Source organism: Oncorhynchus tshawytscha, linkage group LG13 (assembly GCF_018296145.1).
Source record: "Oncorhynchus tshawytscha isolate Ot180627B linkage group LG13, Otsh_v2.0, whole genome shotgun sequence".
Classification (NCBI taxonomy): domain Eukaryota; kingdom Metazoa; phylum Chordata; class Actinopteri; order Salmoniformes; family Salmonidae; genus Oncorhynchus; species Oncorhynchus tshawytscha.
Window position 1 is genome coordinate 46,173,625 of NC_056441.1, and position 21,745 is coordinate 46,195,369.

A 21,745-nucleotide genomic window follows, 5' to 3' on the forward strand; every position below is an offset into this window, starting at 1 on the left:
CCCACCCGCACCCGCTGGCCTTCTGTCTGACACCCACACACTACCGCAAGAACTGGTCCCAAACCCAACCGCAGTATGTGACACAGCTCACTTGCCAGCCATGGTCCCAGCAATTTTGCACCCTATAAGCAATTTCAAACTTGCAAAAATAACTTAAGAAATAGGTTCAATTACCAGAGATTCTTACATGGGCCTTATATTGTATTACTGGGCTATATCAGCCAATAAGCAATTAAATGGGGAGTGGCAAGACTTTCAGACTGTCAATATTTAAGCCTATTTCTAGGCAATGTAAACTATAGCCTAATCATAGGCCTATTAAGGAAGTACATATCCTTGGAAAGATAACTGCCCCGTGCTTCTTCACACATGCATAGGCTATATAATACGCTATTTAATTGAGACCACACCTGATCTCGCAGGTAGCTACTGAACTGTAAGCAGCATGAATGAGACGCTTGCTACGTTTTGCTTAGTCCAATAGAATATTGCCCACCTATTAGGAGGACAACTTGCAGGCAGAGGCAAATAAAAGGGTAATCAATACTTAAATGAATAGGCTCACCGGTGCTCACCATAGTAACCTAACCTGTGTGTGCGTTGTGCCTTTTCAATGATGATTCCATTTTTTGATTGCACTTCGACTCACGTTGGTTGAGCGCCCTCCACTTCTTCCATTATCAATAATCATTTACAGAGACCGTAGTAAACTTCAGTCTAATCATAATTAAGTTAATTTCATATTCAAGTTAACTGCCATGTGACTCTCTGCCTATATAGGCAGCCTACTCTCACGCCCAACTAGGAGAGGTAGGCTAATGTTGAAGTAGCGAATGTGTGAACAATGCAAAGATATGCACATTTAACACAATAGGTAGGCTAACGCACACAAAGCAGAAAGAAGACCGTTTCCAAATAATCTGTGGGACAACAAAAATATTTGCATCCGAAAGTCGTCTTTATGACCCCCCTTGCCCGTAGCATGAAAAATGCTGACTGCGCAGCAAGGTCCCGCAGACATCCAGTAGGAATGCAGCCCTCTAGTGCAGACAGTACACAACAGGATCAGATGGTGACAGGGGTCCCAGCAGGGTCAGACAGCCAGGGAAGACCAGTCTAGGGAGCTCAGGGGAATTTTGCAGTATATTAACAATATCAGTGAATGATATAAAGTTCTATCTTGAATTGATGAGTAGACCTACAGTAGCTACAGGACAGCAGCTTAAAGCTACAGTCTGGGAATGATGGTCATTTCAATTATTGAACCATTATATTATCCAATAATAGAATCAATGTATAAATGTGCACCAAGGTAATTCTTTGTCATGCCGCGTGTTAGGAGGATCAGATGGTGACGGGGTCTCAGCAGGGTCAGGCAGCCAGGGAAGACCAGTCTGTGACAGAGGTGAGGTGAATTTGAGGACACACCACACTCTGCAGCAAACACTGGAAAAGCCAAATGCCATTTTAAGGGAGTCTGACAAGAGCATCTGCTAAATTACTCAAATGTAAAATGTAAGCGGGACACTAACCTGAGAGGACTGGGGGTGGAGTGGGAGACTGACATTGGAGGACTGATGGAAAAGGGGGAGAATGGGAGACACTCACCTGAAAAGACTGGGGAAGGAGGGGTGAAAGGGGAGGCTGACCTGAGAAATTGTGGGAGAAAAGGGAGAAAGGGTGACACTGACCTGAGAGGACTGGGGTATTTTCCAGCTGACTGGAACCAGGACGTTGTTGGAGGTGGAGCCCGAGGAGGTGGAGGAGGTGCTGCAGGTCACAGCGATGGCCCGGCTTTTCCCCTCCCGGCCTGGAGAACCTTGCAGCTCCTCATACCTCCTGCCAATCACTGGGGTCTACAAACACACACACACGTAGGAACCTTAGTTAGTCACACACAGAGCACAGGTTTGGAGCATAACCGGAGTGTCTCTGCAGCAGTAAGTCCATGATTGGACAGCTCCCATTCCTCTGTTCTATGGCTGCTCCAGTCTAGCCCTCCCAGCAGGCCAACTATTCAGCCGCTCATCAATATTTGAACACCTGCCAGGCAGCGTTTGTTAAGCTCTTAGCACTGTCCAATGGCAGCCGTTCATAGCCCCAGCAGCTCAATTACCGAGCAGGAGAGATTCGCACATTAGGAAAACAAGATATCCCCCAGCTTGGCTAAATTAGCTTATTCAATCCAGCTGCAGTCAATTTACACAGATTCCATGTGCCTCCGGTAACATGCTGTTCTTCTGTTGTGTTTTTCTCCCCACCCCCTTCCGTCTAAAAATACTGAGGAATTTGTCTGAGAAACGAGAGGTAAGTTTGTTCAATCATTCCTCTCTAGGCTGTAATGCTCTCTGTTTGGCTGGAGCTCACTCCCTCTCCACCCCAGCCCAGTTTGAACTCTCCTCCTCCCTGATTCCCACACAAAGGACGGCAGTAGACCTGTCTGACAATATTTCCTGCCATTCATAAACCTCACAAATAGCTGCCTGTTTGGTTCCTAGACATACATAAATCATACATTACTTCCCAGTCTGTCTGTCTGTTAGCCCTCACAACTTCGCTCTCTAGTCTAACTCTGCCCAGACTGGCTGGGAGTGTTTACTGTGTGTACACTTTTCTAGCTTTCCTGCAAATCTACTGGGGTCATTATTAAAAGGCATAATCTGTAATTAACTGGAAGGAAAGACATGTTTCCTGTCCAAAACAGATCCAGTCATCAACAGTCTCACACCAGTACCACACCCTGGAAAACACAGGAAAAGTACAAGAAAACACGAGACCGTAAACATTCCTCTAAGTGCCTTTCATGCTTTTAACAACAAACATTTGGCTTTGACATAAATGGCACCCTATTCCCTATAGTACACTACTTTTGACCAGAGCCCTGATCAAAAGTATTACACTGTATAGGGAATAGGGTGCCATTTGGGAAGCAGTCTTTAACACAGAACAGCTTCATGCACAGAACAAACCCTGTCTTGTCCGTGGCTTGGCTGTCAGACAGGGAGCGACAACATTACATCAGAGTGAGAGGAAGTTAGAGTGAGTGGAGAGTGAGAGAGAGGGAGAGTGGGAGAAAGTAAGACAGAGTGAGCAAAAGAGAGAGAAACAGATCAAAAGAACCCGAGAACCATTGATGTCTGACTAACCTCAGAGATGTCAAAGGTAAAGTCCAGTGTTTTCCCGGGCAGGGCTTTGGAGGAGCGCTCCCACACCTGGAGGTCCAGGTGGGCCAGCTCGCTGTGGGGGGACGTTGGCTGCACCAGGCTAGCCGACCGGGACACCACAAGCTTCAGGATGTTCAGGGCTTCCCTCCAGTGGGCCGTCTGAAGAGCGTGTGCAGACAGAGCACACACACAACGAGAGAGAGACACACAACACAGAGTCTGTCAGAAGATATCCACCATATGACGTCAAAAATGTTTTCATTTATCAAAGAAGCATAAAGCAAAGCCTCTGAGGAGAATCCGCCAGGAGAAAGGTTTCAGTGTGTGTGAGCCTGGAATGAGGGCCTGCAGCCAACACAGCAGGCTGTTTATAGAGTCATGTTGGGTGTGCCTTTAAATTTGTTGCTGAGACGCAAGACTCTGTTTTCCCTTTTTGCAGTAGTTAAAGGAATACTACATTCAGTATTCTGTTCATCATATTATTTTTCACAAGGACCAGACATTGACCACAAGCATTTCGCTACACTCGCATTAACATCTGCTAACCATGTGCATCTGCTATCCTTGACCAATAAAATTGGATTTGAACAGATTGAAATGGGTTTATAATATAGAAAGGATGTGAGAAGGATTCCCGAGGGGATGAGACTGGACCGGATGAAGCCAAAGGCTGCAGATTAAGAATCAGGAAGGTGGACTCTGTAGAGTTTGGCTTGGAGTCTCAGGTAGACATCGTAAGGCCATGGTAATTAGGCTGCTGTGGTGATGGCAATCTTGGAGATCTTGACATAGAGTTTCATCAGATTTGAGCCAACTGTAAATGGGCCACTCAGGAACATTCACTGTCTTCTTGGTAAGCAACTACAGTGTAGATTTGGCCTTGTGTTTTAGGCTATTGTCCTGCTAAAAGGTGAATTAATCTTTCAGTGTCTGGTGTCAAGCAGACTGAACCATATTTTGCTCTTGGATTTTAACTGTGCTTAGCTATATTCTGTTTCTTTATTCTGTCCTTAACTATTACACGCATACACTTAACATGATGCAGCCACCACTATGCTTGAAAATATGGAGTGTGGTACTCAGTAATGTGTTGTATTGGATTTGCCCCAAACATAACACTTTGTATTCAGGACAAAAAGTGAATTGCTTTGCCACATTTTTGCAGTATTACTTTAGTACCTTGTTGCAAACAGGATGCATGTTTTGGAATATTTTGATTCTGTACAGGCTTCTTTCACTCTGTCAATTAGGTTAGTATTGATGAGTAACTACTATTTCCATCCTCAGTTCTTATATCACAACCAGGACATTCTGTAACTGTTTTAAAGTCATTATTGGCCTCATGGTAAAATGCCTGAGCGGTTTCTTTCCTCTCCGGCAACTGAGTTAGGAAGGTCACCTGTACCTTTGTAGTCACTGGGTGTAAATAATAACTTCACCATGCTCAAGGGGATATTCAATGTCTGCAATTATTTATATTCTTTCACATCTATCAATGCCCTTTGCGAGGATTTGGAAAACTTCCCTGGTCTTTGTGGTTGAATCTGTGTTCGTACTTCACTGCTCGACTGAGGGACATTACAGACAATTGTATGTGTGGGGTACAGAGATGAGGTAGTCATTAAAAAATCATGTTCACCTCTACAGGATCGGTGGGTCCCCTACGGGAAGTAGGCTAAAGTGATTAGCATGAGGTTGTAAGTAACAAGAACATTTCCCAGGACATAGACATATGTCAAATCAAATCAAATGTTATTGCTCACATACACATGGTTAGCAGATTTTTAATTTAAATTTAATTTCACTTTTATTTAACCAGGTAGGCAAGTTGAGAACAAGTTGTCATTTACAATTGCGACCTGGCCAAGATAAAGCAAAGCAGTTCGACACATACTCCATGTGTAACTGTGTTGTTGTAAAACAAACACAGTCAATAATACAGTAGAAAAATATGTCTATATACAATGTGAGCAAATGAGGTGAGATAAGGGAGGTAAAGGCAAAAAAAAGGCCATGGTGGCGAAGTCAATACAATATAGCAAGTAAAACACTGGAATGGTAGATTTGCAGTGGAAGAATGTACAAAGTAGAGAGAAATAATGGCATGCAATTGAGCAAAATAAATAAATTCAGTAGGGGGAGAGGTAGTTGTTTGGCCTAAATTATAGATGGGCTATGTACAGGTGCAGTAATCTGTGAGCTGCTCTGACAGCTGGTGCTTAAAGCTAGTGAGGGAGATAAGTGTTTCCAGTTGCAGAGATTTTTGTAGTTCGTTCCAGTCATTGGCAGCAGAGAACTGGAAGGAGAGGCAGCCAAAGGAAGAATTGGTTTTGGGGGTGACCGGAGAGATATACCTGCTGGAGCGCGTGCTACAGGTGGGTGCTGCTATGGTGACCAGCGAGCTGAGAAAAGGGGGGACTTTACCTAGCAGGGTCTTGTAGATGACGTGGAGCCAGTGGGTTTGGCGACGAGTATGAAGCAAGGGCCAGCCAACGAGAGCGTACAGGTTGCAGTGGTGGGTAGTATATGGGGCTTTGGTGACAAAACGGATGGCACTGTGATAGACTGCATCCAATTTATTGAGTAGGGTAATGGAGGCTATTTTGTAAATGACATCGCCGAAGTCGAGGATTGGTAGGATGGTCAGTTTTACAAGGGTATATTTGGCAGCATGAGAGAAGGATGCTTTGTTGCGAAATAGGAAGCCAATTCTAGATTAACTTTGGATTGGAGATGTTTGGTGTGAGTCTGGAAGGAGAGTTTAGTCTAACCAGACACCTAGGTATTTGTAGTTGTCCACATATTCTAAGTCAGAACCGTCCAGAGCAGTGATGTTGGACGGGCGGGCAGGTGCAGGCAGCGATCGTTTGAAGAGCATGCTTTTAGTTATACTTGTATTTAAGAGCAATTGGAGGCCACGGAAGGAGAGTTGTATGGCATTGAAGCTCGTCTGGAGGGTTGTTAACACAGTGTCCAAAGAAGGGCCAGAAGTATACTGAATGGTGTCGTCTGCGTAGAAGTGGATCAGAGACTCACCAGCAGCATCATTGATGTATACAGAGAAGAGAATCGATCCAAGAATTGAACCCTGAGGCACTCCCATAGAGACTGCCAGAGGCCCGGACAACAGGCCCTCCGATTTGACACACTGAACTCTATCAGAAAAGTAGTTGGTGAACCAGGAGAGCCAATCATTTGACGAACCAAGGATATAGAGTCTGCCGATGAGGATGTGGTGATTGACAGAGTCGAAAGCCTTGGCCAGATCAATGAATACGGCTGCACAGTATTGTCTCGTATCGATGGTGGTTAAGATATCATTTAGGACCTTGAGCATGGCTGAGGTGCACCCATTGACCAGCTGAAACCAGATTTCATAGCGGAAAAGGTATGATGGGATTCGAAATGGTCGGTGATCTGTTTGTTGACTTGGCTTTCGAAGGCCTTAGAAAGGCAGGGTAGGATAGATATAGGTCTGTAGCAGTTTGGGTCAAGAGTGACCCCCCTTTGAAGAGGGGGATGACCACAGCTGCTTTCCAATCTTTGGGAATCTCAGACGACACGAAAGAGAGGTTGAACAGGCTAGTAACAGGGGTTGCAACAATTTTGGCAGATCATCTGAAAGGGTCCAGATTGTCTAGCCCGGCTGATTTGTAGGGGTCCAGATTTTGCAGCTCTTTCAGAAGATCAGCTGACTGGATTTGGGAGAAGGAGAAAATGGAGAAGGCTTGGGCGAGTTGCTGTGGGGGGTACAGTGCTGTGGACCGGGGTAGGGGTAGCCAGGTGGAAAGCATGGCCAGCCGTAGAAAAATGCTTCTTGAAATTCTCAATTATAGTGGATTTATCGGTGGTGACAGTGTTTCCTATCCTCAGTGCAGTGGGCAGCTGGGAGGAGGTGTTCTTATTCTCCATGGACTTTACAGTGCCCCTGAACTTTTTTGAGTTTGTGTTGCAGGAAGCAAATTTCTGCTTGAAAAAGCTAGCCATGGCTTTTCTAACTGCCTGTGTACATTGGTTTCTAGCTTCTAGGTGTTAATGCGAGTGGAGAGAAATGCTTGTACTTCTAGTTCCGACAGTGCAGTAATATCTAACAAGTAATCTAACAATTCCCCAACAACTACCTAATACACACAAATCTAAAGGGGTGAATGACAATATGTACATATAAATATATGGATGAGCATTGTCCGAGTGGCACAGGCAAGGTGCAATAGATGGTATAAAGTACAGTCTATACATATGATATGAGTAATGTAAGATATGTAAACATTATTAAAGTGGCATTATTTAAAGTGGCATTGTTTAAAGTAACTAGTGATTCATTTATTAAAGTGGCTAGTGATTTAGGTCTGAATGTAGGCAACAGCCTCTTGAGTTAGTTATTGCTGTTTAGCAGTCTGATGGCCTTGAGATATAAACTGTTTTTCAGTCTCTCGGTCCCAGCTTTGATGCACATATACTGACCTCGACTTCTGGATGGTAGCAGTGTCAACGGGCAGTGGCTCTGGTGGTTGATGTCCTTGACGATCATTTTGGTCTTCCTGTGACATTGGGTGCTGTACGTATCATGGAGGACAGGTAGTTTGCCCCCCCCCGGTGATGCGTTGTGCAGACCGCACCACCCTCTGGAGAGGTTGAGGGCGGAACAGGTGCCGTACCAGGCTGCGATACAGGATGCTCTCGATTGTGCATCTGTGTAAAAGTTTGCCAGGGTTTTGGGTGCCAAGCCAAAGTCCACAATCATCTCCTTTGTTTTGTTGACGTTGAGTGAGAGGTTGTTCTCTGAGGCTGACCGGAACATATCCCAGTCCGTGTGATCAAAACAATCTTGAAGCGTGGCTTCCGATTGGTCAGACCAGCGTTGAATGGTTCTCGTCACTGGTACATCCTGTTTGAGTTTCTTCCTATAAGACGGTAGGAGCAAGACGACGTTGTGGTCGGATTTGCCGAAGGGAGGGTGGGGGAGGGCTTTGTATGCATTGCGGAAGTTAGAATAGCAGTGATCAAGTGTATTACCCCGCAAGTAACACAATCAATATGTTGATAGAATTTAGGTAGCCTTGTTCTCAAATTTGCTTTGTTAAAGTCCCCAGCTACAATAAATGCACCCTCAGGATATATGGTTTCCAGTTTACATCGAGCCCAGTGAAGTTTCTTGAGGGCCGTTGTGGTGTCTGCTTGTGGGGGAATGTACACAGCTGTGACGATAACTGATGTGAATTCTCTTGGAAGGTAATATGGCCGGCATTTGATTGTAAGGAATTCTAGGTTGGGAGAGCAGAAGGACTTGAGGTCCTGTATGTTGTTATGATTACACCATGAGTCGTTAATCATGAAGCATGCACCTCTTCCCAGAGAGGTGTTTATCTCTGTCGGCGCGATGCATGGAGAAGCCCGGTGGCTGAACCAATTCCAACAACATATCCCGAGATAACATTCTCTGTTTTACGGAAACATGGCTACAATCTCTGATGTCTCTCTGGAAGGCAAACCTTGCTCAAATTTCGTCTACCTTGTGGTCAAGAGACTGAACATTGGCGAGACGTATACTCGGGAGCATTGGGCGATTTACGCGTCTACGGAGCTTGACCAGGAGGTCGCTCCACCTGCGGCGTCGTTTTTTTGGGTCGACTTCTGGGATTAGATCCATTGTCCTGGGTGGTGGTCCAAACAGAGGATCCGCTTCGGGAAAGTCTTATTCCTGGTCGTAATGTTGGTAAATTGACGTCGCTCTTAAATCCAATAGTTATTCCCGGCTGTATGTAATAAGACTTAAGATTGCCTGGGGTAACAATGTATGAAATAATACATTAAAAAATGAAATACTGCAGAGTTTCCTAAGGACTCGAAGCGAGGTCTGATATTGTCAGAAAGCTTAAATTCTTGTTAATCTAACTGCACTGTTCAATTTATAGTAGTTATTACAGTGAAATAATACCATGCTATTGTTTGAGAGGAGTGCACAGTTATGTATTAAATGTATTAATAAACCAATTAGGTACATTTGGGCAGCCTTGATATAACATTCTGAACAGTGATGCAATGGTTCATTGGATCAGTCTAAAACTAGTTGCCAAAATCTAAATTGATGCTGGGCTGGAATAATACATTATGGCCTTTCTCTTGCATTTCAAAGATGGTGCAAAAGAAATACAAAAAAAGCACGTGTTTTTTTCTTTGTATTATCCTTTACCAGATCTAACGCGTTATATTCTCCGCATTAATTTAACATTTCCACAAAAAGTGTTTACTTTCAAATGGTATCAAGAATATGTATATCCTTGCTTCAGGTCCTGAGCTACAGGCAGTTAGACTTGGGTATGTCATTTTGGCAATTTAAAAAAACAAATATTATGTGAAGCATATTTTTACTCCTAAACATATTTAGGCTTACCATAACAAAGGGGTTGAATACATATTGACTCAAGACATTTTAGCTTGTCATTTTTAAATTAATTTATAAACATTTTTAAAAACATAATTCCACTTTGACATTATGGGGTATTTGCCTGTAGTTATTAAACTCTGCCTGAAGGACCCCACGGGTTGAGGCAAACTCTGTCATATCCAGGATTGTCATGCACTCCACTTGTCCTGCCACCTGACTACATTGTCCATAACCTGTAATACATTACACAGATGGAAGAATTTCATCACCCACTGGAGACTTGAAGACAGAACCTCACCCAGAGAGCTGTGCATGTCAGTATGTGGTTAGACAGCCAAATCCTTAGATTTGGCCAAATAGACAAATAGAATGCCATTCTAGTTGTACTCTATACACAACTTATTTGTATTTGCTAGGTATGTGTAGGCATACTGTCTTTGTAAGCACATCAATATGATATTTACAGCATAAAATGATTTGTCTTTGTAACAGAAACACACCCATACATTTGTTGTAGATAAATGTATCTACATTAAATCTGGGCATTGTTTGTGCAATGTCCACATGTAACGTAAACTCACCCCATTCCGTACAAATGTGCGCAACCGCAACATTCAAATGAGGCTGCAAAGAAAACTAATGGGACTGTAGCGACTGTGTTGACTTAAGTCTGGGGTGTGAATTACGTTTCTATTCAAGCGTTGATCAACATGGTAATGGCTTTATAGTATTGGAGAAAAGTTGAAAAAAACGGACCATGCGTTACATCGTGACGTTTCATGCCGTAAAGTACAGCACGCGTAAAGCAACTATTGCTGTCTTACAATCTCTCCACCAGGTGTAGCACCTAGTCATTTTTTGCGTCGTCACCGCAAGCGATCATGACTCTCAAAAGCCAATGTTTACTTCTGAAGATCACTTTAGCACCGCCCTAAAAACCCAATTCATGACACATTATATAAACTCTTTATAGTGTTTTATTTACATTTAGGAGGCGATAAGGTAATAAGTTGGACAGATCGAGTGAAAAAAAGCCATTTCCCCACACGCCATTCCCCTTCTCACTATCACACATTAGTTTGCTTCCCCACCTGCCATTTTTAAAAAGACTCGGAGCTCATTGCCTTCTTGAATTATGCAGAAACGGGCATCGTGGAGGTCTCGTCAATGATTTTGTTGGAAAGGGGAGAAATTGTGCTTTACAATGGTATTGACATTACAGTCGATCTGGAAGTATTACGTTTTTTGGGCGCTAAAATAAGGTCAATTGTACGGACCAAGGCGATGTAACAAGAGTGAGTTAGTTTACGTTAGCTTACACCTGTAGGGACATCAGTAGTTCCGTCAAGGATCTAACAGCCGACTTAAGGGGAGACGAGACAAGACACAACTAGCCAGTTATATGTAGTATATTGTGATGTAAAACAGCAGAGCTGACTTAAGAGCGGGCATTCAAGTCGCAGTTGATACCGTTTTCATAGTAACATGTTTTAACACGACATGATGAACATTTGATACTAATTTGCAAGCTACTTTCATAGCAAGATTTTGTAGAACGATTGTGTTATGAAACTAAATCCAGACACTGGCTCTTGCTACAGTATCTTCCATAATGGATTTGACAGAGAAAAATCAGCTAGATAGCTGCAGCTGGCTCCAATCTCCAAGCTATGCGAGCTAGCTGCTGTCAGCTGGGCTAAACACAAGGTCAGCAGAGGCTTTAGCCATCTTGAAATGGCCCGTCAGTCAGGAGGGGAGAAGTCCTCAACTTCAAAACGTATTATTTCACTAATAACAACGTCATGTTCCTCTCACCTGGACAAACTTCTCGATGGTCTTGAGGACCTCCATATTGAATGGCTTGGCCTGAATGACTGACAGGTCCATGTGACTCAGCAGGCTGTAGATGATCTGGAGCAAGGTCTGCTGCATGCTGGGTAGACCCTTCTCCAACAACTGGCCAATCAGAACACACTCACAGTTAATGACACAGTCTGAAATGGATGGTTAGCCCTACATTGATCGATTTAATCCATTGATCCATATTACTCGAGGAGAAACTTAATTTATGCATCAGAAACTCTTAAGGATAATTCACACTATAGGGCTGACCTGAACAGCACTATACTGGCTCAGATATTTTCTTCTCACATTGTCCTTTCCTGCACGGTTCCAGCAACTAAGGTAGATACCAAACCAGGCCAGCCCTGTACAGTTCGTCTTGAACTGGATTGGTTTGGCCCTATAGTGTGAATCAGGCTTAAAAGGAGTATGGTTATCCATAGAACAGCCAAACAGACCTCGGCCATGTAAGTGACCATGTTGAGGGTGATCTCGGAGAAGGCCTCGTGGAGATAGCGACAGACGACGTTGACCCAGGAGAAGCAGTTCCGGGTGTACGAGTGTGTTTTGTACAGGGTCATCACATGGGCCAAGTTGGACAGTTTCGAATTCTTCTCCTCTAAGCATACCTGGCCATCCAAGCAGAAATCAAATACTAAATATTTACGGTACATATTGGCAATGAATCATAAATAATGAATTAGATTGACATGAATTCGATTTCAAAATGACCAAGAGTACATTTATATACTTTATATTTACTTAATTTCTGGAGAAAATTGACCTATTTCACCTCATTTTGCATGTGTAAAGTCCTCGTTTATCTATTAAATGACGCACATTGACTGGAAAGTTGACGAGGAGACTAACCTGAGCTATTCTCTGCGCCACGTCTTTACAGAACTGGGATGGGCCGTCGAAGTTCTGGACCAGATGTGGCAGCAGACAGAGAACGTTCAGAGGAAAACCTGGGGAACAAGAGAAATAGGGCTTCCATTTCACTCAAAAATTATAAATAATAATGAATAACAATAGATTTCATTTATAACTCGCTTTTTATTGAAAGAAAATCAAAGTGCTACAGTGACGGCATAAAATGAGACCGACACAAAGAACCAACTGACGCGGCTGAGCATGTGAACGAAGACGCTCTTGGACGAGGCTCCTACGCATTAGTTAATTTAGCCAAATTTGTACTTTGCATTTCAATTTCTTACATATCACATTCGAGTGATGAATGTGTAAGTTATCTTTTTGATTCAAATGTCACACGATCTGAGGAGCAGAAGACCTGTCACTAACGTTTGAACCTCGATGGCAAACGTGAATGGTAATGGCACAGACTCCAGTCCAACCGATACGGAGTCTCATGCGGTCACACTCCACGTTCCCTCCGCCCACACACAGTCCGCGTGATCTAAACAATCTTGAAGCGTGGATTCCGATTGGTCAGACCAGCGTTGTATAGTTCTTAGCATGGGTACTTCCTTTTTGTGTTTCTGCCGTTAGGAAGGGAGGAGCAAAATGGAGTAGTGATCAGATTAGCCTAAGGGAGGGCGGGGGAGAGCCTTGTAGGCATCCCGGACATTGGAGTAGCAGTGGTCGAGTGTTTTTAGCAGCGCAAGTACTACAGTCAATGTGTTGATAGAACTTCGGTAGCATTTTCCTCAAATTTGCTTTGTTTAAATTCCCAGCTACAATAAATGCGGCCTCGGGATATGTGGTTTCCAGTTTGCATAAAGTCCAGTGAAGTTCCTTGAGGGGAATATACACGGCAGTTCCTATAACCGAAGATAATTCTCTTGGGAGGTAATACGGTTGGCATTTGATTGTGAGGTATTCTAGGTCGGGTGAACAAAAGGACTTGAGTTCCTGTATGTTATCACAATCACACCATGAGTGGTCAATCATGAAAACCCCTGCTTCTTCCGGGAGAGAGATTTATTCCTGTCTGCGCAATGAACTGAGAACTCAACTGGCTGTACGGACTATCCCGAGAGAGCCATGTTTCTGTGAAACAGAGTATTTTACAACCCGGAGCTTGTCAACTTTATTATCCAGAGACTGAACATTAGTGAGTAACATACCAGGAAGCGGTGGGTGGTGTGCGTGCCTCATAAGTCGGACTAAAAGTCCACTCTGAATACCTCCTCTACGCCGGCGTTTTTTGGATCAGCCTCTGGGATAAGTTCAATTGCTCTGGTGAGTATGAACAAAGGATCCGATTCGGGAAAGTCGTATTCCTGGTCGTAATGCTGGTGAGTTACAGCCGCTCTGATATCCAAAAGTTCTTCCCGGCTGTATGTAATAACACAAAGACATTTCTGGGATAATAATGTAAGAAATAACACACAAAAAAAAATATAGTGCAAAGTTGCCTAGCAGCTAGAAGCACAGCTGCCCTATCTGTCGGCGCCATCTGTTGACCTACTTTTCCGTTTTGTAAATGCCTTTTCAAATGTATTTCACTGCTTGTGCTACAGAGCCTCTCCGTGTTAGGATAGGAAGGTTTTCTGTTTATTCATATGCATCAAAGCATTCCATTCGCTGAGGAAGGGGACTTTGGGTTTGGGTGAAAGGGGAGGGGGACCTTTTGTTTCTTTTCTTTTTATAAAAAAGTGTAAAATATATATATATATATATATATATATATATATATATATATATATATAAATATATATATATATATATATACACACATTATATATATATATATACACACACTGTTGCATTTTTCATCAGTTCTCTATTTTATCTTTATCTTTTTTCCTTTCAATATTTTAGATGGTGAATAGGTAGGCCTAATCCTATAAAGTTTTTACCTTGGAATACTAAAACAATGAATAATTCTGTCAAGAGGTTTTCTCCCCTTTTAAAAAGCTAAAAGCAGATGGGGTATTTCTACAAGAGACCCATTTGCTCATTAAAGATCACTCAATGCTACAAAACTCCAGGTTTAGGCAGGTTTTCCATTCAGACTTTAACTCCATAGCCAGAGGGGTTGCAATTTTGGTTAGTAAAATAATACACTTCAGAAAGTAATGGGAGACATTTAATAATAATTGGCACCATTTGGCAAACTCTTGCAGTACTGGTCAATATATATGCTGAATGTTAAATGGGTTGCTGGGGAAAATCCCTTCTCTGAACACCCATCTTTTGATAATTGGCGGGGATCTGAATTGTGTTATTAGCCAGGCTTCAGACCGCTCCAAACCCAGAAATATGTCTCCTTCTGCTACGTCAAAGTCCTTCTCATATTTTATGGTTCAGAATGGGTGTACAGATCCCTGGAGATTTCAGAATCCCCAGGCAAGAGAGTATTCTTTCTTTTCACATGTACACCATTATTTTTCTCGTATTGACTATTTCTTTATTGATCATAATTTACTTCCAAATGTCACCTCTTCTGAATATTTCCCATTGTAATTTCTGACCATGGACCTTTAGCCCTCGACAAACTCATACTCCTCTCTGTTGGAGATTCAATTCTCTTCTCATGTCTGATGCAAACTTCTGTAATGTTATCTCCACTTCTATTGATCATTTTATTTTGTGGAATGAGGTAGGATGGACAGGTAGGGAGGGGTTGGATGTGTGAAGGGAGTAAAGGTGGTCGGGATATGGTAAAGTCTTTGTACTTACAATGATATACATTTTGGAAAACTTTAATAAAAACATGTCACCCGTTTCAGGAAACTAGGCTTATGTTGCGGGTCAGTACTTCACAGGAGAACCGTTTGAATATAGGGCAACCGAGGGCAACCACGGCATCCGACAGGAGACTAGTCCAGCCATGATGTGTCCAACATCCCAAACCATCTCAATTGGGTGGAGGCTGGCTGGATTGTGGAGAGCCAGGTCATCTGATGTAGCACTCAATCACTCTCCTTCTTGGTCAAATAGCCCTTACACAGCCTGGAGGTGTGTTGGGTCATTGTCCTGTTTAAAAACAAATTATAGTCCCACTAAGAGGAAACCAGATGGGATGGGATGGGTTTCCCCAAGGTGTCTGCAGCATTGTGACGTATTTGTAGGCATATCATTGGAAGATTGACCATAAGAGACTACATTTACCAGGTGCTCCGGTTGGTGTCCTCCGTTGCAATTATTGCGTAATCTCCAGCTGCGTGTATTTTACCATTTGCTTCAGAGGAGAAACCAAACTGCCACGAATGACTTATCATCGAATAGATATGTGAAAAACACCTTGAGGATTGATTCTAAACAACGTTTGCCATGTTTGTCGATATTATGGAGTTTTTTCTTAGCCAAACGTGATGAACAAAACGGAGCGATTTCTCCTACACAAATAATCTTTTTGGAAAAACTGAACATTTGCTATCTAACAGAGTCTCCTCATTGAAAACATCTGAAGTTCTTCAAAGGCAAATGATTTTATTTGAATGCTTTTCTTGTTTTTGTGAAAATGTTGCCTGTTGAATGCTAGCCTTAATGCTATGCTAGCTATCAATACTCTTACACAAATGCTTGTGTAGCCATGGTTGAAAAGCATATTTTGAAAATCTGAGATGACAGTGTTGTTAACAAAAGGCTAAGCTTGTGAGCCAATATTTATTTAATTTAATTTGCGATTTTCAAAAATAGTTAGCGTTGCGTTATGGTAATGAGCTTGAGGCTATAATTACACTCCCGGATACGGGATTACTCGACGCAACAGGTTAAAGTAATGATGTAATTATTTGAGCTGTTCTTGCCATAATATGGACTTGGTCTTTAACCAAATAGGGCTACCTTCTGTATACCACCCCTACCTTGTCACAACACACCTGATTGGCTCAAATGCAATAAGGTGGACTGAATAAGGTGGAAAGAAATTCAATTAACAGGCACACCTGTTAATTGACATGCATTCCAGGTGACTACCTCATGAAGCTGGTTGAGAGAATGCCAAGAGTGTGCAAAGCTGTCATCAAGGCAAAGGGTGGCTACTTTGAAGAATCTCAAATATAAAATATATTATATATCCATGATTCCATATGTGTTATTTCATAGTTTATGTCTTTACTATTATTTTACAATGTAGAAAATATAAAAAATAAGGTGTCCAAACTTCTGACTGGTACTGTAGCTAGCAAGTTAGCTTGGGTGCTTGACTGCTGTTTGTACAGAACGCTCGGATCAACCAGAGATGAATGTGGCCAAAGCTTAAGAAGATGTGAACAATGCTGAATGGCTGTAGACAAAGAAGGGCTCTCCATTAGTACAAAAACACTCAAAAGTGGGTTAACAAGTTCAAAGCAAAATTACTTTCCCTATGTTCCTCAACTGTAGTGTATGATATACCATTTTGTAGCTCTGAGTCTCTACTTACATCCAATGTAAAAAACACAATTTCAAATTTTGCTCCATAAGACCGATTTGAGCTGGTCGGTCACAGCAAGGAGGCCTACAAACCTGACTCAGTTACACCAGCTCTGTCAGGAGGAATGGGCCAAAATTCACCCAACTTATTGTGGGAAGCTTGTGGAAGGCTACCTGAAACGTTTGACCCAAGTTTAAATTGTTTAAGGCAATACTACCAAATTCTAATTGAGTGTATGTAAACTTCCGACCCACTGGGAATGTGATGAAAGAAATAAAAGCTGAAATAAATCATTCTCTCTAATATTATTCTGACATTTCACATTCTTCAAATAAAGCGGTGATCCTAACTGACCTAAAACAGGGAATGTTTACTGTCAGGAATTGTGAAAAACTGAGTTTAAATGTATTTGGCTAAGGTGTATGTAAACTTCCGACTTCAACTGTAGCTCAGTACTAGGATTATTTATTTTATTCAGTCATTATCTTTATCAAGGGTGTCGATTATTTCAGACTCCACCGTACATACTGTATATACCAATTAGCAGACGCTGTTATCCAAAGAGACCTCCAGTCATGTGCGCATGCATTTATAATATGGGTTCCGCAAGCTGAAATTTAAGCCTTTACCATATCGTTGCAAGTGCCATGCTTTACCAATTGAGTCACACGGGACTACAGATAACATACCTATGGCTTGTGAGGTGTCCACCACAGGCACCCGCGAGACAGGCGTGAGCTGGCAGAAGATGTGCAGGGTGAGGTCGGTGGTGGAAGTGGACGTGAAGCCCTTGAGGAGCAGCTGCTGGAGTCCGGCGAAGCCACTCCACCTCAGCTGGCCCTGCAGCTTCTCCAGCCGCTCCCTGTTCTCCTGCTTGTCCAGGGCCACGTGGGCCAACAGCTTGAGGAGCAGCCGCAGGGACATCTGGTACTCAAACTCAAAGTCTGACTCCATCAGGGACACAGCAACCCAGAAGATGGTGGCCAGCAGGTTGGACGGGTGGTTGACGTTGGCTGGGTCACTCGGGGGCTCTTTGGAAGAGGACGGACTGCGGAGGAGAGCAATGCGTTTATTTATTTTAGGCTTTCTATCCCAATAGATGCCCCTTGTGGCACCCCCAAGCCTTTGCCAAATTTTCAAACGTTTTACCAAGGTGTATCCTTATGAACATGACCTCAAAACGACTGGGAGATGCCAAATGAAAGGATTCATAAAAAGTGCTGTAGTCTACTTGGCTACTTGCTGTCCCCTACCTGCGGTTCTTGGTCAGCCCTCCCTGCTGGGTGCAGGCCTGGACGCGGTCCAGTGTAGCGCTGCGAGGAGGGTCGGATGAGCGGTCAGCCTCACCAAACCTCTTGGGGACGGAGTAGCTCCTCTGGTGACGGCTGCGCTCAGCTGTCCCCAGACCCTGCTGGAACAGGTTCAGCTGCCCCGTGCTCTTCCTGTTGGACACCAGCTTCCCGCTGGTAAGGAAGTCTGGGGAGGATGCCCTGGAGAGCCAATAAGAGACTAGCGATGAGTTGAAACCCTTAACAACCTGCCAAACAAATACCTAATAAAGGATTGGCGTACTCAACTCTAAATTGTTTGAACAAACAGCTTTGGGTGCTGGGTTGTAAGGTCGTAAGTGATAATAGATGTGTGAACTCTGTTGATACAGCTACTACATTTTGTATATTCTTATTCCTCTCCATTCCTTATTCCATTAGGAATGTTGTGGAATTGTTAGATATTGCTACACTGTCGGAACTAGAAGCACAAGCATTTCGCTACACTTCCAATAACATTTGCTAACCATGTGTATGTGACCAATAAATTGTGATTTGTTGCTGCAGCTACTACTTTCTGTTTCACTATTGGTTCATTTTACTGATTCAGTCTGAACCTTCTCCAATAAAGGGGCACTTGGACAGGCTTGAAAGTAGCTAGTCCAATCAGTGTCCTCTTAGCAACTGTGGGTGGGTTTAGCTTATGTTGCATTTGGAGAACATCAAAAGATTTGGACTTCTGATTGGTTGAAGGTGATCCATTTGCTGACTTAGTCTTGTTTTATAACGCCAGTAATTACAGCCATTCTTACAGCCAGAACAGTGTGGGTTCCAGGGGAATATAAAGGTCCATTACCTGATCTAGTGGTAGTGCTTCCGCCCCTGGAGGCAGCAGTTCGTTCGCAACGCAATTTATGTACTGTATCCCTCCGTATCCCAATCTAGCTACATGTTAATACATTTGTTTTAAAGTGATCTGCAAACCAACCTGTTCAGGATAGCCATTAGGTCATTGTTCTTGAGACATTCAGCCAGGTTGTCCACCACAGACTCTAAGGTGAGCAACACTTCCATAACATAACCCTAGAAGAGCAGGAGGACATTAAAACTGGGTATCTGCACAACCATCCAAGCCCACATCACACGCGCACACTCACACACACACACACACACACACACACACACACACGCGCACACACACACGCGCACACTCTCGCACACAGACAGACAGACAACACACACACACAGGAACACACAGACACTCCCCCGTTCCCTCCGCCCACACACACCTGTACTTCCTCCCCGTGCTCCCCCACCACCTCCACCAGTCGCGAGAGCAGGTCGAACACGGCGTGGGCCGAGAGCGGCTGCCGCAGCCCCCGAACCACCTGGAAGGACCTCCCGGCGTAGTGGCGTGACAAGCTACACAGACCCATCTGCAGAGCTATGTCACTCAACTGCTGCTCCAGGTGGAAGTCTGGCCCACACAGGAGAGGTATGAGACACACACGCACAAAGCATGGGCACGCAGGCACGCACATGCATGTTCGCAAATACACATACATGCGCGCACAGACACACACGCGCACACTGATGTCTACCGTCTGATGTCTAGGAGTCAGACTAGCTTTTACAAGGCAATAGGTGAAAGGAAGTGCAGTGGTTCCGGCATGAGCATGTAGTGTGGTAAGGTGTAGAATAGCGCTAGACTCTTGGGGAGGATTACCTGATTTGGACTCTTTGAACACCGACACCACATAACGCAGAAAGTTGACAAGCTGCTCAGTGCTTTTTGAGGTCTGGTTTTTGGGTGAGATAGCTTCGTGACACCACATGGGGCCACAGGCCCTGGAAAACAATAACACAATTGTTTTATAAACGATTATGATATCATAGAGAGGATAACAAATGTATAATTCAAACAGAAGTATACCAGTAGGGTGAAATTGCCCCTAGACGCTGATCTTGGGTCAGTTTAGAATTTTCCTTACTAATGGTTAAGGTTAGGATGGGAGAGGAACTGATCCTAGTACTGTACTTAGGGGAAAGCAAAGTGGAGCTTCAGTGGTGTTGCTACTTCAACAATGACAAGTTTGTTGTTGTGTTGGCCACACTAGACCACTAGGTGGCATATGACGTGAGGAGTTGGCTCCCTGTTCTCTTACACTGACATCAAGTTGATTAAACTGACATGAAATTGCATGGCCATATATCGATAACAAAAAATCTTCAAGATGAAGGCCTGCAAATTATATTTCCGTTTGCCAGGATAAATAGCTAATGAAGTTCTAGTGTTCCACTCAAATCGGTGTGTTTGTGCGAGTGTCTGTCTGTTGGTAGTGGTACATACTATGTGACTGACTGGTTGGCCAACTGCCTGTTTGTCTGTCTGGCCGACTCTCTGCATGTCCGTCGGATTGTACGTCCTTCGGTCCGTGGCCAACCTACCTGGTGGTGAGGAACTCAATCAGCTTGTTGGTCTTCTCGTCTGTCTCTGAGGGGCTCTTCAGCTCCTCCGCCTCCTGGGAGGAGATATGGGGCAGGTTGGAGGTGCTGCCTCCCAGGCTGAGGCTGGAAGAGGTGGACGAGGAGCTGAGGCCAGAGTCTGGTACTGGGGATGCCTGGCCCTCTCGTAGGAAGTCCATCCCACCTGGGAGGGAGAGGGAGAGGGAAGGAGAGGAAGAAGATGAGGAAGGGAGCGGGAGAGAGAAGGAGAAAGGGATGGAGGGTGATGGAGATGAGGGATGAAAGGGGGATGGAGGGAGATGGAGGGGAGAGGGATGAGAGGGATAAGAGGGGGAGAGGGATGAGAGAGAGAAGGAGAAAGGGATGAGAGGGGAGAGGGGGATGAGAGATGAGAGGGGAGAGGGGGATGAGGGGAGAGGGGGATGAGAGGGGAGAGGGAGGGGGATGAGGGGGATGAGAGGGGGATGAGAGTGGGAGGGAGGGGAGAGGGGGATGAGAGTGGGAGGGAGGGGAAAGGGAAAGAGAGAAGGAGAGGAGTCACAATTGGGACTGTTCAGAAGGCACAAGACAGGAGGAAACGCTTTGAAACAGAGGAGGTGCAACGTGAACTTCAAAACCGTGTTTAATGAACAGCACCCAGTTAACGGGGGTACGTTTTGTGGTTTCACATTACTTCCTGACTGCTCCTGTTGTGAATCCAATGCAGCAAGGTGTGAGGTGAAATCTATGCTCTGTTTTTCTATATTATATAACTAGTGAATCCAAGAAACCAGCTTGTCCCTAGTCAGGTCAAGTGAAGTTTTCTTTATCGAGTCAAGTATGTCATAAAATAATAATGCTATCAACATATCTTTTTTAACAAGAGGATAAGTAGTCCTATGTTGAATACAGTGGAGGCTCCTCAGAGGAGGAAGGAGAGGGCCATCCTCAGTGAATTTCATAAAAATACAAATAATGAATCAAAGCTATCCTTTTTAGATAAACTATACTAAATATATTCCCGTCACCAAATAATGGATTCAACACACTGCAATGAAGTACTACAGTAGCCTCAGCAGCACTCTGTTGTAGCCGGGATAGCCGTAGGACAGCTAGCTTCTGTCCTCTGGATACATTGACTTCAATACAAAACCTAGGAGGCTCATGTCTTTCATCCTCTTCCATAGACTTAAACAGTAATTATGACAACTTCCGGAGGACGTCCTCCAACCTATCAGAGCTCTTGCAACATGAACTGGGATCAGAGAATTAATCTAGTACTGAAAGCATAAGCTACAGCTAGCAAGCACTG

General features: G+C 43.8%; 1 protein-coding gene across 7 annotated transcripts in view; it reads right to left on the reverse strand.

Moving 5' to 3' along the window:
• The window catches only part of LOC112265009 (protein furry homolog), a 212,100-nt gene that overhangs the window by 47,691 nt on the left and 142,664 nt on the right, over window positions 1–21,745 (reverse strand). For all 7 annotated transcript variants that reach the window (XM_042295783.1, XM_024441990.2, XM_042295782.1 and 4 more), the window contains 11 exons: window positions 20,437–20,638; window positions 19,715–19,836; window positions 19,278–19,465; window positions 18,977–19,071; window positions 17,974–18,210; window positions 17,410–17,768; window positions 12,265–12,362; window positions 11,853–12,023; window positions 11,368–11,508; window positions 3,147–3,323; window positions 1,692–1,856 (listed from right to left, as the gene is read on the reverse strand). In XM_042295783.1, the coding sequence (XP_042151717.1) occupies window positions 1,692–1,856; window positions 3,147–3,323; window positions 11,368–11,508; window positions 11,853–12,023; window positions 12,265–12,362; window positions 17,410–17,768; window positions 17,974–18,210; window positions 18,977–19,071; window positions 19,278–19,465; window positions 19,715–19,836; window positions 20,437–20,638 (1,955 nt within the window). The remainder of the gene's footprint in view (window positions 1–1,691; window positions 1,857–3,146; window positions 3,324–11,367; window positions 11,509–11,852; window positions 12,024–12,264; window positions 12,363–17,409; window positions 17,769–17,973; window positions 18,211–18,976; window positions 19,072–19,277; window positions 19,466–19,714; window positions 19,837–20,436; window positions 20,639–21,745) is intronic.